The sequence below is a fragment of the Vulpes lagopus genome, chromosome 10 (assembly GCF_018345385.1).
Source record: "Vulpes lagopus strain Blue_001 chromosome 10, ASM1834538v1, whole genome shotgun sequence".
NCBI lineage: Eukaryota > Metazoa > Chordata > Mammalia > Carnivora > Canidae > Vulpes > Vulpes lagopus.
In genome coordinates, this window is record NC_054833.1 from 50,695,406 (window position 1) to 50,714,748 (window position 19,343).

General features: G+C 40.5%; 1 protein-coding gene across 1 annotated transcript in view; it reads right to left on the bottom strand.

The window, feature by feature from the left end:
* Positions 1–9,123: 9,123 nt before the first annotated feature.
* The window catches only part of CUL5 (cullin 5), a 92,964-nt gene continuing 82,744 nt past the window's right edge, over positions 9,124–19,343 (bottom strand). Inside the window, 5 exon segments of the mRNA XM_041770690.1 lie at positions 9,124–12,667; positions 16,014–16,137; positions 16,723–16,841; positions 17,596–17,757; positions 18,308–18,483. Of these exon segments, the coding sequence (XP_041626624.1) occupies positions 12,473–12,667; positions 16,014–16,137; positions 16,723–16,841; positions 17,596–17,757; positions 18,308–18,483 (776 nt within the window). The 3' untranslated portion in view covers positions 9,124–12,472.

Sequence of the window (19,343 nt, forward strand, 5' to 3'; positions counted from 1 at the left end):
ACAGCAAACAGCTGCTTTTCAAAACTAAACTTAAAAAAAATAAAAGGAGCTTGGGGCACCTAGCTGGCTCCGTTGCTGAAGCCCAACATGGGTTTTGAACTCACAACCCTGAGATCATGAACTGAGCTAAAATCAAGAGTCAAACCCTTAACCAACTGAGCCACCCAGACATCCCAAGGCACAGCTTGTTTAAAAAAAAAAAAAAATCTAACCATAAGAAAATTCTGGATTTTTTACAGAAAATAGAAAACTCTCCTGCATCCAGAATAATTGTCACACTCGAGTGGTCTATACTTTGTGCAGCTTAGACTTCTAAATGAGTAAAAACTAATTCTGGTCTTCATCTACATTTGTCAAATAAATTTTAGTTGGGAACCAATTCAGGATGAAAGCCTAGAGTCGAGAGTGAGAGCAGAGAGGTAACTGTTGAAGGTGTTATGTGGACAGGTTTCCCAAGGAAAAAATCACGCACAGAGGAACTTAGTGATACTTGCACTTAGGTGGAGGGAGGAATGTAGAAAAAACAGTAGCTGAGAACCAGATTGTGCTGCCCTGTGCTGCCTCTCTGTCGTGATCCTTCTACCATCTGTGAGGTCCCCCGTTCATGTGTAGATGTCAAGTCACAGTCATCTAGGGGGGAAGCAGAACAAAATAAACAGACAAAAGAATACTAGCTTTCTTATTCCAAAATGTCACTCTTCCAGATGAAAGAAAAAATTGAAAATCTGTATTTCCTACCCCCCACCCCAAATACTGGTTAAATAGGACCCAGAGGAGAAAGGCAGGTGCTGGAGAGGAAGTCAGAGAACCCACCAGGGGGTATATATCCCTGAGACAGACCTTCATTTAGCCCAGCCACAAAGGGTGTGACAGCACAGTGAGTTCTGTGTTATGAGAGTAGATGTGAGTTCCCCGATGTCAGCCAGCTGGTCCCAAATAGGAGCCCACAGGAACACAGGATGAAGCAGTAGCCTCACAGAGCCCAGGGATCCACTAAGCCCTGACACAGCTAGATGGGTGACTTTCCTTTCGGAGCTGTGAAGAGCTTGGCACTCAGCTGAGCTGGAGCTGGTGATCCCTGAGGGCCCCACTCCTGGGACATTGGACCTCACCATACGAGTCACGGTGGACCCGGCCCCCCTGGGTGTGAGTCAGACCAGGATGATGGGAATGCCCAAGACAGAACAGGGGAAGGGAACAATCTACAAAGCGGCAGACCTCAATTTATGAAGAGATAACTGAATTTGACTGAGTGTAGGTGAAAATGACTGGATTAAAATTTCTTCTGGAGGGCAGCCCAGGTGGCCCAGAGGTTTAGCGCCGCCTTTGGCCCAGGGTGTGATCCTGGAGACCGGGGATCGAGTCCCACGTCGAGCTCCCTGCATGGAGCCTGCTTCTCCCTCTGCCTGTGCCTGTGTCTCTGGTACTCTCTCTGTGTCTCTCATGAATAAGTCAATTTAAAAAACTTTTAAAAAAAAATTTCTTCTGGAGATAGAAATGGAGTGTTAAGATAAAAAACAAAACAGAACAAATGAAAAAACAAAACTAAGTCCAGTTTAGGAAAGAAACATAGTGTCTGAACACAGTTATATTAATAAAGAGCTATACCTTTCAGAGCGTCTGACTGAGGCTCAGCCCATAAAGCGTGGGACTCTTGATCTAGGGTAGTGAGTTGGAGTCCCACATAGATGTAGAGTTTACTTAAAAAAAGAAAAAGATCTACATCTTTCGAAATGTAGTTCATCTTAGATGGTAAAGTTAATTATAGTTGTTAAAGAATGTAGCCAAAGGGCACTTGGGTGAACCAGTTGGTTAAGTGGCTGACTCTTGGACTCTCAATGTTGGCTCAAGTCATGATCTCGAGATCCTGGGGTTGAGCCACGTGTCGGGCTCTGTGACCATCAGGGAGTCTGCTTGAGATGTTCTCTTTTGCTCCTTCCCTGCTGTCTCTCTCAAATAAATAAATCTTTAAAAATAAAAAATGTAGCCAATAGTCAATAACGCCACCTAGTGGCCTAAGTGTTAGGTGGCTACTTATGTCTTGGAAAGTATATTACCAGTCTTGATAAAATAAAAATTTTTGGCCTCTTCCTCTCTGTAAAGGCCATAATTACAGCCATATCCCCCAGCGTGGTTTTCTAGAGGTAGGTGTTAGTTTTATGAAGGTTAGAACAATATTTTCACATCAAGGAACAAATTATAAAATTAAAACATGTAAGAGATACATAGTGGAAAATGTGGATATAACATTCATAAAACAACAAGGATGTCGTTATTCACATCAACAAGTCTTCCTATAATAGTTAATTTATGGGAATAACTCATTGCACTAGGTTGAATATTGTCACCCAAAGTTCTAACTCCCATACCTGTGAACCTGACTTTATTTAGAAATAAAATATTTTGCAGATGTAATGAGGTCATAACAGATTAGGTTGGGCCCTCAATTCGGTGATGGGGTCCCTGTAACAAGGGAGGACACAGGGAAGAAGACCATATGGAGATAGAAGCAGGCAGTGGAGTAGCACATCCAGAAACCAACCAGCACCAAGTTCTGGCAAACACCTAAAGCCAGGAGGGTGGCATGGAACGGATTCTCCCTTAGAACCTGCATAAGGAAGCAACCTGGCAACACATGGGTTTCAGATTTCCAGACATCAGAATCACGAAAGAATAAATTTCCTCATTCTCAGCCACTCAGTCTGGAGTACTTTGTTACAGCAGTTGTGGGAAACTAATACACACCTCTGAGGTCCAATGAACATATGGAATTCCCTTATGTTTTCTCCATATGCTCCACAAACCATCTCCTTCTTTGAAGTTCTGGGAAGTACAAAGTGTCAAGAGAGCTTCTTTCATGGACATGTGGAAATGTTTATATCCTGTTGTTTGAAGTAAATTTCTAGGCCCAAAGTGGCACCCCTCTTGCCTAGGGGAGCCACGTCAGGAAATCAAAACTTGGATTCTAACTTTTGAGTTCCTGTAGATGCTCCTGGACGGCTATCCAGCTGGCCAATCCTCAGCTGCCAAGACTCCAGTGATTTCCTTGTTCTCTTAAAGCCAGATATGCAAACCCAGTCAATCAACATAAGCCAAATACAGAGGTCCCTGACACGGTTCAACTTATGGTGTTCCAACTCCACAGTGGTGCAAAGGTGATGCACATCAGTATAAACTGCACTTGGCATGTGAAACACTGATCTTCTTTGGCCAGGGGTCCATACTGTCCCCTGATGCTGGGCAGCTCCCAGCCAGCCCTGCAACCCCTACGGTCAACAATTGATGTACTGACAACCATTCTGTTTGTCACTTTCAACACAGCATTCAATAAATTACATGAACTTTCAATATTTTATTATGTATTTTATTTTTTTTAAAGATTTTATTTATTTATTTATGATAGTCACAGAGAGAGAGAGAGAGGGGCAGAGACACAGGCAGAGGGAGAATCAGGCTCCACGCACCGGGAGCCCGACGTGGGATTCGATCCCGGGTCTCCAGGATCGCGCCCTGGGCCAAAGGCAGGCGCCAAACCGCTGCGCCACCCAGGGATCCCTTATTATGTATTTTAAAAAAAGATTTTATGTATTTATTTGACAGAGTGAGAGAGCACAAGGGCAGAGGGAGAAGGAGAAGCAGACTCCCCACTAAGCAGGGAACCCGATGGGGGGATCAATTCCAGGGCCCTGAGATCATGACCTGAGCCGAAGGCAGACACTTCACCAACTGAGCTGCCCAGATGCCCCTCAATGCTTCATTATAAAATAGGATGATTTTGCCCAACTAGAGGCTAATGCAAATTTAAGGTAGGCTACAGGAAGCTATGAAGTTAGGTAGATTAGGTGTATTAAATGTATCCTCAGCTTAACAGTATTTTCAATTGCTTTTTTTTAAAAAAATATTTTATTTATTCACAAGAGACATACAGAGAGGCAGAGATACAGGCAGAGGGAGAAGTAGGCTCCATGCAGAGAGCCCGACGTGGGACTCAATCCAGGGTCTCCAGGACCACGCCTTGGGCTGCAGGTGGCGCTAAACCACTGCGCCACCGGGGCTGCCCTACCGGAGATGGTTTAAGCACGACATAAAATGTTTTATATTCAGCAAACGCAGTAAAAGTAAGGGTAAACGAAGGTCGATTGTGGATATAAAACAGAAGTAGAATTAATAGTGGGGTGGGGAGGGAAGTGGTAGCAAATTCGATCAAGGTAACTAACTTGGGGGACTGAGATAGCTCCTAAGTAGAGCAAGTTTGTGACATATGGTAAAATGTTCAAGAACAAGCCAGAAAGATCCGTTGCTCCTGGCAGGGAAAGCCTGGGCTGGACACAGTGTGGAGCACCCACATGCAGACGGTGGTGGAAGCAAGAGGAAGGAAGTGGAAGCTCACGTGGCTCCGCAAGAGGAGGGAATCCGAGGAAAAGTCTGAGGAGGAGCCAGGGAAGGAGAGCAGAGCTCGGAAAGTGTGAGATGAAGCCAGAATGCATCTGACACCAGGGCTTGAAATGAATTCACTAACTGGGAACTGCTGTGTGTGGAGTTTGAGACACAAAACAAATGCATGAAGGGAATAAACAAAGAGACAAACCAAGAAACAGATCCTTAACTACGGAGAACACACTGCTGGGCACCAGAGGAGGAGTGGGGGGCGGGCGGGGGGAACAGGTGATGGGGATGAGGAGCGCACCTGTCGCGGTGAGCACCGGCTGACCTGGGGAAGTGCTGAGTCACTACATTGTACACCTGAAACTAATATTACCCTGTATGTTAACTCACTGGAATTTAAATTTAAAAGTTGCAAGTGCTGTAAGGAGATCAAGTAAGAGGAAGATTGAAGAACCTTTGATGAAGCAACAGGGACGATGACGTTGGCACAGAACCAGTGCGGACCTACGGCAAGGAGCACGAAGTGGGAGACTGCGGGCGACACTTCGAGAGATGTTTAGAAGAAAACAGAACAAACTAGGGTCACAGCGCCAGCGAGGTAGGAGACGGCGGCCTCGGTGGCCTCTCGAACGTGTCTGTTAGCAGGTCTCAGACCTACTGCGTGTCCGCGGACCCAAGGCTTGCTGGGCCCTCCCAGCTCCCGCAGATGCAGGGGAGCTCGACCATGTGTTTTCCAAGTTCTCAAGCGGTAACGCTGCTGTCCGTGGACCGAAACTATACTAACCGCGGTTGTAGGCAAAGGAAGAAATAACCAGAGGCTGTTTGGAAGGTATAGGAGATACTTGGATTTGGGGAGCAAAACCCAGGAAGCAGGAGATGGAGTTTCAGTGAGAAAGTGAACGAGTCGTCCCCAAGTGAGAATCGAGGACAAGCAGGCGGGGGAAGATGTGCACCACCAGGCAAGCCTGGATGGGAGGGAAGGCAAGTTACAAAAGTTCACGCCTGAAGGTCACATTTCCTCTGCTATTTTCTCAAAGCATCTGCTGAGAATGGTGGAGGTAGAGGACACCTGCAGCAGCCACAGGGAGATGACCGCGTGAAGGTAATCCCAGATTCCACTTTTTTTTTTTTTTTTAAGATTTTTTATTTGAGAGAGAGAAAGAGATAGCAAGAGTGGAGGGAGCGGCAAAGGCAGAGAGAGAAGCAGACTCCCCTCGGGGTAAGTAGTCCCAGGACCCCAGGATCATGACCTGAGCCGAAGGCAGACGCTTCACCAACTGAGCCACCCAAATGCCCCATCTGCTCTTCCTCGGAGGCCCCGTACTTGTCTCAACAAGGAGTGATTTCCCAACCTGGCTTAGTGCAAATTCAGCTCTTTCCTCAGACCTCCTTATCCTCTCCATTCCCACTGCTAAGCTTCAAACATCAACCACTGTTGAGGGAACGTCCAAGCACCATCAGTCTGCCTCCGTAACCACAACGTAAGAGGAGAAATGCTGGATTTCTTGAATCAAGGAATGAAAACAGCAAAACTCCCTAACATCCAGGGAAGCCACCTGTCATGCTTCAGGCTGGCAGCCAAAGAGGAGAGCAGATCTAAGTTTGGATCAGCACGTGTGACCTTAGATCATGACCAGGCCAGAGAGAAGCTGCTACGTACTCTTTCTACTCACTCTAGGACGTCATGATTTCTGATCATGATTTCTTAAAATTTACACCAAGAATTGTGTATATTTACATGGATGTCTTTTTAAAAAATCAGACATTCATAAAAGTTTATAAGAATCTAAGACTCCAGACTCTCTATGGGTCAAAACAGAAGTGTAATGGTATAGAAAGTCCATATTTGATTTTACAGCGTAGAATAAACAATTAGAAAATAAAGGCTCCTCATTCGAAGGTTAAAACATTGACCTCTGTTCAATCTACCCTATTCTCAAATACACATGCTCTCATTCACTGACCGCACATTTGAGCGCCTGCCGACAGCCTTCTTTTTGCATTCAGTTTTAGCAGGACTGGATCCAACTTTTGATATTTTGGGGAGTCTGAGAAAAAAAATTATATAAAATTACAAATTTGCCCTTTTTAATTCGAACTTTTTCATGTTAAGTTGTAGGAGTTCTTTATATAGTTTGGTTATTAACTGCATGTTGGATATGTCGTTTATGGGTATGTTCTCCCCATTCAATAGGTTGTCTTTTTGTTTTGTTGATGGAGTCCTTTACTTCATTTTGGTGTAATCTCCAATTTTAGTTTCAGGCCTCACATTTAGGTCTTTAATCCACCTAATTTTGTGTATGGTGTAAGAAAGTGGTCCAGTTTGAGGGCGCCTGGGTGGCTCTGTCAGTTGGGCGTCCAACTTTTGATTTCGGCTCAGGTCATGATCTTGGTCATGGTTGTCAGGCTCTGCATATGGCAGAGTCTGCTTGGGATTCTCTCTTCCCCTCTGCCCCCTCCACCCATCATGCTCTCTCTAATCTTTAAAAAAAAAAAAAAAAAAGTAGCCCATTTAGCCAACATTATTTATTTAAAAGACTGTCCCTTCCCCATTGCATATTCTTGCCTCCCTTGTCATAGATTGATATTCAAGGCATAGGTTTATTTCTGAGCTCTTCATCCCCATCCGTTGATTTACATGCACATTTCTGTGCCAGTAACACACCCTTCTCACATCCAGGCTGTGTTGTTCCATCCATCGGGCACAGACAGAAGAGATTCACCATAATTCCTAAGGGTCCTAGGGTTTTCAGAGTGGTACATGAGCACTGGCTTCAACTCGAAGTCACCAGCTGCTCAGCCCCTGACAAGAGTCAGCCTGTCCTTTAGCTTTGAGGTATTGATTCTGCTCTGTAGCTCTGAAAGTCCTGGATGGCACCTTCTTCCAGGAGGCCAGTCCATCAACATGGAAAATCTGTTAAGTGTAGCCACCTTCGGTAATGCTCTTAGCTGGAAAGTCTGGAGAACTTACTGCCATACCTTGCACTTTGATGTTATGGACACAGCTTTTCCTTAAACCTCATGAACCAACCTCTGTTTGCTTCAGGTGTTTGCAGCTTCTTCTGTCTCAGCCTTCATGGAATCGAAGAGTTAGGAGCTTGCCCTGGGTTAGGCTTTGGCTTAAAGGAGTTATGGCCTCTTTGATCTTCTATCCAGACCACTAGAACATTCTCTGTATTGACAATAAGGCTGTTTGGCTTTCTTATCATTATTGCATTCACTGGAGTAGCACTTTTAATTTTCTTCAAGAACTTTTTCTTTGCATTCACAACTTGACTGTTTGGCACAAGAGGCCTAGCTCTTGGCCTGTCTCCGTTTTCGACACGCCCTCCTCACTGAGCTTAATCAATTCTAGCTTCTGGTTTAAAGTGAAAGATTGGCGACTCTTCCTTTCCCTTTCATACTGAGATGCCACTATACGGCTACTAACTGGTCCACTTTCAACAACATTGTGTCTCAGGCAGAAGGAGACCCAAGGAGAGGGAGGTGAGGAAACAGTTGGCGGAGTCGCAACACACACATTTATTGATGCAATCTGCTGTCCTCACATGGGGGCAGCTCAGACACCTGAAACCACCACAGAAGTAGCATCAGAGATGCCTCGTCACTGTAACAGATAGGATGAATGTTTCAAATATTGCAAAAATTACCCAAATGTGACCCAGACACAACATGAGCAAACGCTATTGGAAAATCAATCCAGTTGTCACAAACCTCCAACACGTAAAATCCTTTTCTGCAGAGTGTAGTAAGGAGGTGCGAGGTGTAGCCCACAGAGGATTCCCAGGGCCCTTCCAGGGCTTGGGAGAGGCCCAGCAACGAGTGGCCCAGAAGCTCAAGGTTAGCGGGAAGTCTATCTCTAGGGTTAGGTGAATACTATACGGAGACCAGACTTTTCCAAGTTAACCCCCCTGCCCCACCACACCTCCTGCTCAAGTCCCAAGCTGAGCTCAGGGTTGAGTTGGAGTCCACAGACTGAATGACGTCCACCTGCCCCAAAGTCCCACGTTGAAGCCTAATCCCCAGTGGGATGGTATTGGGAGGTGGGGCCCTGGCTTTGATAAGGTTAGGAGCTTCATGAAGGAGATTAGTGCCCTTACAAGAGACCCTGGCACCTCTCTCAGCCCTCTCTCCTCCATGTGAGGACGCAACCAGAAGTCAGCAGCTGCACAGTGGAAGAGGTTCAAGACCAAAACCACCTGTGGTGGCACCTTCATCTTTGACTTCCAGCCTCTGGAACGGGGCGAAACAAATTTCTGTTGCTTATAAGCCACCCAGTTTCTATGGTACTTCCATGAAAGACACTGTCCACAACCTTATTACTAAACTTTCTCTAGCTTTGAAATTTAACTATTTCACAAATTTTCAAAAAACCACAAAACATGAAATAATTATATATATTACTTTTATCTGACATATAAAATTCATATTGTGGTTATGACCTGGCCTATCTAACCTGATGGAAGGAATGCATTAATCACGTTCAGGTCTGAAATATTTTATCTTTTCCAGGCATGATAACCTTAGGCTGCTATCACCATTGGGAAAGCTACACTTCTGATCGCTTTCATCATCTAAAAGAAATCTAAAAGAAATAAGTGGATTACTTTTCATGTTTGATTCCTAAGGCTAAGATTTACTGTTTCACCATGAAATGTGTAAATATACTTATTACACAAATTTAACTCTCAAAAATTACTTAATAGTAGAACATGAACATTTTCTGGATAGGTGAAGGCTTTTATATTACATTTTTATTTTGCAAGAAAATAAATTATACAACTTAAAAAATAAAATCCAAAAATTAAGCAGTTCATTAAAATATTTCAGCCTACTGCATACAGAAACTGCTACCATTTAAAATTGTACAGCATTATCATCTCAGTATGTAGTGGCACACATTCAAAATCGTATATACCATACGAAGATAGATTACAACTTAGGAACGCAAATTTGTTCAACACTCCAGACAACATATATAGTGTAGATGACAGGAAAGCTCTCAAGTAATGTTGATTTCACAAACATGACCTTGGAAGAGTTTATAAGATAGCATCCCAGTCATTTACATGAAAATAGAAAAACCGGCTTGAGTTTAAGATAGCAAATCTTTCTGGAAAACTAACAAATCTTTCACTCAAATTGAATTTTTAAAATTTGCCCTGTGAGCTGGGCCAGTGACATCCTACTGCAAATAATGCAAAATACTTTGTAACTACTCTGGTCATATTTTGTATTAAATTCAATAAAAAGTAAAAACAAGAAAGCTAACATTTCGTTTTTGGAAATTGTTAACATTTTATGCACAAAATAAGAGACTTAAATAAACACGCTGACAATGCAGGGACCCCACCAATAAATGTAAAAATTGGAAGACTTCATAATTTATTTCAAGATCCTCATTAAATCATTGAACACTAATGTCCTAATAGTTTTCTCATTGAAAGTATTAAAATTGTTCTCTTTGTAAGTTTTGCTTCATGTCTACTCACTCTGGCAATGAGAGGACAAAAGGTTAACATTTTCCAGATGGTTCCATCTTTAAATTAGAAAAGGAGTGTTCACAGTTTAAATTAACCTGTGACATATCTCATTGCCCTACTCCTGGTGGCCTAGATTCTTCTCCCTTAACTATGTCAGGCTTCGTCCCTGCTCAGACAGTACCACTTTTAAGTGCAATCAGAGAGAAGGGACTTAATAAAGGATACTAACTGTGATTCTGTACTTTTAAGCTCATTGCTGGTACGTTTTTTTTTTTTTCAGATTTTTTTTTTTTTAATTAGCAAATCTATCATCAAAATGTATTTAAAGAAAACTTAACAATGGTATAGGCACCTCGTCAACTAAACTGTTTTCATAAATACCAAAAATTAAACTTTTGTATACATAACAAAAAAAAAGATGAAAACTGTAAGTCTACAGTATTTGCTGCTGTTCAATTTCCCAAAATATAATTAGGACATAATTAAGTATTAAAAAATTTATAAAATTTAATAGAAAACTTTGCTATGGATTTAGTTACCCACTTTTGCATTAAATTCTCTTTATAAATCAAAACATCATGGCTCTCATTCTCAAATTAAATGACCAAAAAGATGAGAAATTCCAAACATGTTCTGGGAACAATTATGGTTTAAAGCAACAAATCTGAAACTTTAAAAAATGACCTCTAATTCTCCTTTCCATGGTCTTCCCTGGGCATTCTTATATGGGAAAAGCAAATATGCCCAATCCTAAACTATTTGTTAAATGTAAGGGCCACAATTATTACAAAATTATTTTTTAAAATTTCAAACATATCCATTGTCCACAATCATCAATTTAGTTTTTTTTTTTTTTTTTATCAATTTAGTTTAATTCTCCATAATACACTTGGTCTAATAATGGACACATTATTAGAGCTAAGTGTAAGATTTTAAATTAGATACAAAATTCCAATTTCCTATGTTTCAGAACAGGTATATGAATATATACCCAGTGACACCTTCAATGTTCTGAATAATTTGTTCTCCTTCCTTCCAGCAGGCAGCTCACAATGCCTCTTGGCTTGGGACTGGGGATGGATTCCAGGGAATGTTCCTGAAAGCACTCTGCATGATACTGTCCACCGTACACTTTTCAAAGCTTGGCATTCCAATTCCTACCATTTCCAAAATCATAGGTTTAAAGTATTACTTGGTATCAAACAAGATAGAAAATGCGAGAAACTTGGAACATGCAGTGTAATGAATAAAAATCCATGTAGAGCCACTCCTTCCCAACAGGGAATACGTTCCTCTGCTAAGTTGCTGTGTCCTCAAGGCCTGAACTCTGCATTACTCTGGGTGTTCAGTTGTCAGCAACTAGTTAAGTTGCTACTTTGGATCGACTGAAATAAGGTAAGTGTTGCCCTCTGAACATTTTAAAAATGTTTATTTTTTAAAATATATAAATATATATGTACATATATTTGGCAAGTTTACTGCTCATATTAAGACTGAAACAATTTTGCTTATGCTTTTCGGGTCTTACGTTGCGGTTTTTCTCTTCCCTCGGTAATGGACAATCACTACTTTTTACAACAGAATGTCTTCCTTTCCAGAAACCTGAGGCTATAAATCCCTAATCATGAAACGTTAAAATTCCAAAATATCTCTATGCTCAAGATCAAGAGGTCAGTTACGTAACTATATTATATATGAGAAGATTTCTGCCTTGTTTTCAATAAATTTGGCATAGTATTAGGTGTACAAACGTTAAGTGTGTAAGTGAACACACTGTTTTGCCATTTTTGACTGTGCAGTTGAAATGACCTATCTCCATACATTTTTTTAAACAATTGAAGCAACAAATTAATATAAGCTTCAGTTTTTCAAAACAAGCTCTCCAGCCATGTAAGATTTTTAAATCTCCTTATTTAACAACAAACATCTAAACTAGCAGTCTCCTGCTTAAAGAAAGCCAACGTTTCTAAGTTGGAAAAATTCAGTATCATTTTCAGGTCACCATTAAATCCTGTCACTATACTGGAGAGGGTGTGAATAGTGTGATACTGTTAAAATACTTATCTTCTCACCTACATCTGCGCCACCCCCCCCAATATTGTATAGACCAGCTCCCTCTTTTGATCAAAAGAAACCAAGAGTGCTATTTCTAGTTTTAATTGCATTTTTAAAAAAACAAAACATAACAGCATTATTCAGTGCACGAATATCTGAAGATCCTTCCTTGTGCAAGTACATTTTTGTAAGAGAGAAAAAAAAAAGAGGAAAAGAGGAAAGCAACAAGAACCCCGCCCTCACCCTTCCCGACTATTTCTTCTGGTGGGTATAAATCAAATTTACTTTTACAAGTTCATCATGGGCTCTTCATGAATGCAAGTTTCTCCACAAAACAGCATGCTGTTACAGAGTGTGCAACATGAAGGGAATGCCATCATGCTAACTAATGTGACTGGCAAAATATAGTTGTTTTGTCAGGTAAGGCAGAGATTTTAATATTTATGTAATCAAAGTCCAAATAAACTTTCCTCCAGCACAAACTGTTACAACTTTCTGCCCAAGCACTCTGAAATCTGGGTTCTTAATGTTGTCCATAATATTCAAGATTATGCCATGTATATGAAAGTGTTGATGTCAGACTCGTCTCTCCTGATGTATTTGTGCTCTATTAGCCACTCTATTTGCTCTTTTATCATTTTCTTTTGTGGCAAAAACATGTTTTTCAAAATTTCTACTAATTCAGTCTGCAGCTGAGCATTACTAATTTTCTTTCTCATCTTCATTATTTGTATGATAGCTTCCTAAAAGAAAAAGAAAAATGAAAGAGCATTAATATATTAAATTTTAAGTAGAACAAAACATAATTTTCTATGTATTTCATTCTCTTTTCAACATCTATTCAAAAGACTCATTACTAGGTTATCTTCACACCAGGAGGTTTTACTTAAATAAAATTACCTTTTTTTACTCACTGTAAAAGAAAATCTGATTGCAAAGATTTTGAGGAAAAGCAAAATTATCCATAACTGCTCTGCAGAAAACCACACCTATTGTTCTGGGATACTTTCTTCCACACTATCCATATTTTAAAAATTTATCTTGTATGTGAACTCAGTATGTATATAATCAGATATTGTGTTAAACATCAATTAAGATATAACAAACCCCTTACCCACCCTTTTCCATTGTCCACAGAGTTATTTCTTGGGGTAGCAGCACATGCCAGTTGGTGTCTATTTTTAAAAATCAGTAATTACTACTCTACTTATTTATCGGAATAATAAATTATATTTGCAATAAACATTACTTCCAGTTTATTGATTCAATTAAACATTCTGACTTCCTAAAGCAGTAAGCACTGTTTGCCTAAATCAATTTTATAAATATTTCCTTGGTGATTCAATTACTATTAAGCTTGTAAAAGGGATAATTAGAAAATTATTAAATATTCTTTTCTCTTTTGCTATTCCAGTATAAGCTCTGTCCTTAGCAAAGCAAAGGGATCTGTCTGCCTTGGTGGAGATTAGAATTTGTTAAAAAAGAAATGTGAAGGGGCGCCTGGGTGGCTCAGTGGGTTAAGAGTCTGCCCTTGGCTCTCATGATCCCGGGTCCTGGGATTGAGTCCCACATCAAGCTCTGTACTCAGCGGGCACTCTACTCCTCCCTCTTCCTCTGCCTGCTGCTCCCCCTGCTTGTGCTCTCTTGCTCTGTCAAATGAATAAATTAAAAAATCTTAAAAAGAAATGTGAAAACAAAATGAGGGGTAATATTGGCTTTTAACATTCACAGTGAAGTTTTGCTGCAAAGCAGTAACAGACTGGGGGGCCAGACACGGTTTGGCAAGACAGAAGAATCTTCCACGTCCCCCACAGAGACATGAGGATCCCACCCCTGTCACTAGGAGTCCTTCCATTCTCACTGTATTCAGATGCCAGGCTCTTGAGGACAGGGGCTTAGTTCAAGGGTCCAGATAAAAAGGAGGAAGGGGAAAAGCCGTCAGGCACTTGGAGATCCCAGGAGCCAGGAAGGAGGAATGACTGTAAATGTCTCAAGCTCTCCTCCCCCAGCTTTGACAGACCTGAGGAGGGGACTGTGCTTGAGAAGTGTTGAGAAGTGAAGAGAACAGCACCAGGGCACTGGCCCTGGCCTGCACCTTCTAGCTGGACGTCACTGGAAGAGGAGCATGACAAGATGCCTAGAACACGCACTCCTGTGCCTTCTCAGTTCCCACATGATCCAGACAGGGTGTCGAACTCACAGACCCCCATAGGCCTTAAGTGCTAGGCAACGGTAATCCCACAGGACATGACAGTGACAGGGTGCCAAGTGGACCAAGGGGCCACATGGGAGATGTGGCAGGGTCTTGGAGAGTTGAAGAGCTCAGTAAGAACAGGACAGGCAGTCAGAGCAGGGAAGAGCCCCTGTAGTCCTTACCAACTGGAAAAAGAATGAACCAGAGCTCATCTGCTAAGACATCAGCAGGAGACAGCAACAGGAAGTCAGTCCCACAGGTGACAGATACAGCATCCCACCAAAAAGCAAGGACCCAGGACATTGTCAAGACAACAGGATGATCCCTTCACTGTCACTATGAGGTCCAGTGAGTTCCTCTCACCCTCGATCCACCCAGATGCATCTGAGCGGGGATGGCTGGAGGAAGATCAGGGGAAACAAGCAAGGCTGAGCATGACCTAAAGGGACAGGCTGCCTTACTAGCCTGGACACAGTTATCCAGTTTAAGACAACGTAAAAAAAATTAAATTTCCTCTGCATATCCTGTAAAATGACTATAACTGCTCAACACTAATCCATTGAGGATTTATCCTGGTGTAGCCAGAAACTAGGGCCATATCCTGATTTTTCACCCCAAACAAAAAACTTCCCCAAATCTTATTGAATAATCCATTCCCTTTTGCAGGGTCCATGGAAATTATTTCCTTCATTCCAAAGTTTGCCTATACATATAGAGTAGGTTCAATTCTGAGTTATTTTCAACTCATGTGCCCATTATACTGTTTCATTTTTGTTGATATTTTAATAAGTGTTCATAGTTCACAAGGGGAGTTCCACCAACACCTTAATCTTTTTTTTAAGGATCTCAAACGCTCTCATTTATTTATATGTTTGTTTATTTGTTTATTTGAGATAGAGTAAGTGTGAGAGAGAGCACGAACAGGAGGAGGAGCAGAGGGACAGGGAGAAGCAGACCCATGCTGAATGCAGAGCCCAAGGTGGGGCTTGATCTCACAACCCTGAGATCATGACCTGAGCCAAAATCAAGAGTCAGACACTCAACCAAATGAGCCAGGTTGGTACCCCTTTCTCTTAAGTTTTTAAAATTTATTTATTGCTAAATAGAAAAGAAACTGGTTTTCATCCATCTTTTTCTACTTTATCATACTCTATGCTCTAGAAGTAATAAAAAATTTTAATCTTTTCTTTTTACTTGTTTTATACTTTTTATTGAATTGGCCACAGTTTCAAATAATATTAAATAAAAACAGTGAAAGTGAGAACTTAGTTTTAATAAGAATACTTCTAAAGTTAATATGGTCACACATCAGTTGCAATAGGTGTTCTTTCTCACGTCAAAAGGGACCACAATCCTAGCTTTAAACTGTTTTTAAAAGTAGAGGTGTCAGGCTGGCTCAATCACAAGCACATGAGATTTTTGATCTTGGGGTCGGTCATGAGATCGAGCCCTATACTGGGTGTGGATTGCTAAAAATAAATAAATAAATAAGTAAATAAATAAATAAACAAACTTTAAAAACTGTTTAAAAAAATATTCCCCAATTTCACATTACAATGGACTTATAAGTCTTAAAATTAAGCAGAAGTTTAAATACTTCAGTCTTAGAATTGTCAGTTATTGTGGACACACAGTCAGTTGTAATCAAAGGAAGATATAGCTTAATGCCAAGGTTCTGCCCAACCAATGGAATCTACCAGAGGCCACCATGATGTACAGACCTCTCTTTCAGCAACTGAGAGAATGCCAGCAATGCAATTCTTAAATTTCAGTAAAATGCAAATTAGCTCTTCATCATAGTTTGAATACCTACATGCTTTTAAATTAAAAAAAAAAAAATTGAAGGTAAAAAGCAAATTAAAAAATATATATACACATTCTGTCTTAGAACAAACCTGGGTTCTAAGTATTCTTAGTTGAACTATTCCTTCATTCTCTTCTTCTCTCATTCTTTCTGTAGTGAGCTGCAAGCGTCCAATCAAGTTGATTTTACCCCTTTTCTGAACTTTTGCATTTTTTCTATAAAAAACATCGAATTAAATATTTTACAGTGGAAGGCCTTTTAACATCATATTATAGCAACAATGTCTGAGAAAAAAGATTTAGAAATATTCTAAAGATTACGACCCAGAACTATTTAAAGGAAAAGTAACAAATAATCGACATACAGCTTTATTTAAAATGAACCATATGATTTCCCCTGAACACAACAAAGGCTCAGTTAATAACGTATGGGTGACAATACTCCTGTAATAACAACTAATATAATTTATACGGCCATGAAAGTGCTTAGATAGCTGAAGATATATAGACTATTATTCAGCATTATCATCTAAGTGGATTTTGGGGGAATAAAGCCTCTTTAGAGTGCAATATAATCACACAATAAATGTATCCTGGACGAAAAAGTAAAGAAGCATCTCCAGTTCATTATTATGTTTAATAAATAACTAAATGGCATAACCACAGAGTGATGTTTTAAATATAATGTAAGGAAAATACTGTATTAAATAAAATACCAAATAAAATTCCAAAATACCAAATAATAAATACCAAAATTCAAACAAGGTATTTTTATTTTACATCAACCAATGTTGACCTTACATTAGACTGAACTCCTGGTTCACTGAGAAGAGGGTGCCTTCCGTAAAGTCTTTGGGGGAGTTGACTTGAGGTTCATACAATAAAACTTGCCGCTTGAGCTTTGGGAAAGCTACTAAAGACTATGAAGAATAAAGAGAAAATGATTAACATCTAGAAACGTTATGGAGTATGAAGACCAATTCTCCAACATGACGAAAAGAGGTGAGAACAAATTATAAGCACAAAAATCATAATTCAACTTTTATTTGGTAGCTCAATGAATAAAAGAATGTACACGTATCATGAGAAAAGATCAAGGAGAGAAGACATGGTTACGAGAAAGGAAGCAATAAATGTCTCTTTACAGTAAGACAAGACACCAGAGGGATGGTTCATATGCCATTACAGCAAACCCAACTTGCCGTTTACACACCAGCCACTTCCCTCTAGAAAATTATTATTCTGGAACTTTCAAGAGGTCTGCAGAATGGGGGTAAAATGTAGCTAAAGCAGGAGACTAACAAGTACATTTTACAAGCCTTCAAAAGGACCAAAGTTTCCTAATTCTCACATTTTTGGTCATCATAAAATCTTTGAACACATCCTCAGTATGAGATCTTTGGTCACACTCCTCACAGGTAATGTTTAAACATTAACTCAATCTTTCTCTCCTTTTTTTCTTTTTTGTCTTTCACATCTTGGTAACTTGCTTATTTTCAATGTCTTTTTTACCATGAATACCTCATTGGTGCATTAATCCCTCACTAATGTATTTTTCTTGGTTAAAAGTCATTTTCAGAGTGTTATGAATTCATAAATTATAAGCAAGCCATAAAATATTTTCTGCCTTGTGACTGGATACAACTTAAAAAAAAAAACAAACATAAAACAAACCCATAAAGTCCTTCTAAGCTCAGCATCAGGGAGTTCAGTTGCAAGTTTTAGATTTTCAAAGCTGATTTTCTCTCTAGGTCTTTGGTTCCATGCAAACAACACAGCCAGCTGAAACGTTGTTACCTCCAAGTCGTATTGACCTACTTCATTCTTAAATGTTATCTGTAACAGACAAAATAATATAAAGATGAGACTCTCTTCAGGATTACCATCTCTCTAGTATACTATCCCTCACATGAGATGAAACACGAAAAAGACTGCTAGCTGTCTACCAATATCCATCCTTCCTTTCTTATGTGGTAATCAAAATTTTAGCAAACCTCAATGACTACCCAGAATAAAGGTTCAAATCCCAGCTCTCCCGGGGGCAAAATGTGGTCATGTGACCAGTTCTGTCCAATGAGATGCAAGTGGGAATGATGGGGAACCTTCTACAAGTTGCTCTTGAAGTAGTACATTCTCATCTTTCCCTTTCTGTTGGGCTGGAAAAGAGCCACAGAGGGGATCGTATTGGATCTGCAGACAAAAGCAATACCCTAGGCTGATACAACCAGAAGCCCACGTCCCTACAACTCCAAGGACTGGATCCAGTAGATCTGTTTACACTTGACCTGTGAGACAAAGAAAGATCTCTCTCGTTTAAGCAAATCATATTTAGAGTCCTGGTACTTTCAGTTAAAACAACATCAGAACTAACACACAATCTACTTACAATTCCATTTGACATGAGATGATGCCAATGTAATTTTCTACCACTATGATTTTTTTTGTAGAATTCTTCTACTTCAGGTATCAAATCCTCCAGTTCAGTAGGAAGTGAGACAAACACTTTCTCAGAGCTCCTTGACCAGGCACCAGCATTCAGAATTTTTATATTAACTGAATCAGCTACAGGCAAGAATATCAGAAAATATGAAGTAACCAATCTTGAAAATGGATAAAATTAAAAATATATAAATATGTACATACTGGGTAAGCTTTGGTGAAAAATAAAACCCTAAAGGATTTTGCTAGAAGAGTCCTTTTAAAAAAATTATTTTTTAAAGATTTTTTTATTCATGAGAGACAGAGAGGCAGAGAGAGAAGCAGGCTCCATGCAGGGAGCCCGATGTGGGATTCAATCCTGGGACTCCAGGATCACGCCCTGAGCCAAAGGCAGACTCTCCGCTGAGCCACCCACGCGTCCCTAAAAAAAAAAAAATTAAGGATCAGAGGGGCACCTGGCTGGCTCAGTCAGGGGAGTATGTGACTCCCAATCTCTGGGTCATTGAGTTTGAACCCCACATTGGCTATAGATATTACTTAAATAAAAATAAAACTTAAAAAGGGGGAGAGGGTAGTTTTCAGTCAGTTAAGCATTTGACTCTTGGGTCTCAGAGCTCAGGTCTTTTTTTTTTTAGATTTTATTTATTTACTCATGAGAGATACAGAGAGAGAGAGAGGCAGAGACACAGGCAGAGGGAGAAGCAGGCTCCATGCAGGGAGCCCGATGTGGGACTCAATCCCGGGACTCCAGGATCACACCCTGAGCTGAAGACAGACACTGAATCGCTGAGCCACCCAGGCATCCCTCAGCTCAGGTCTTGATCTCAAGGTTATGGGTTCAAGCCCCCTAGTGGGCTCCATGCTGGATATAGAGCCTACTTAAAAAAATAAACAAACTGGGGTACCTGGGTCGCTCAGTCAGATAAGCATCTGCCTTCAGCTCAGGTCATGATCCTGGGGCCCTAGGATCCAGATCCAGCCCC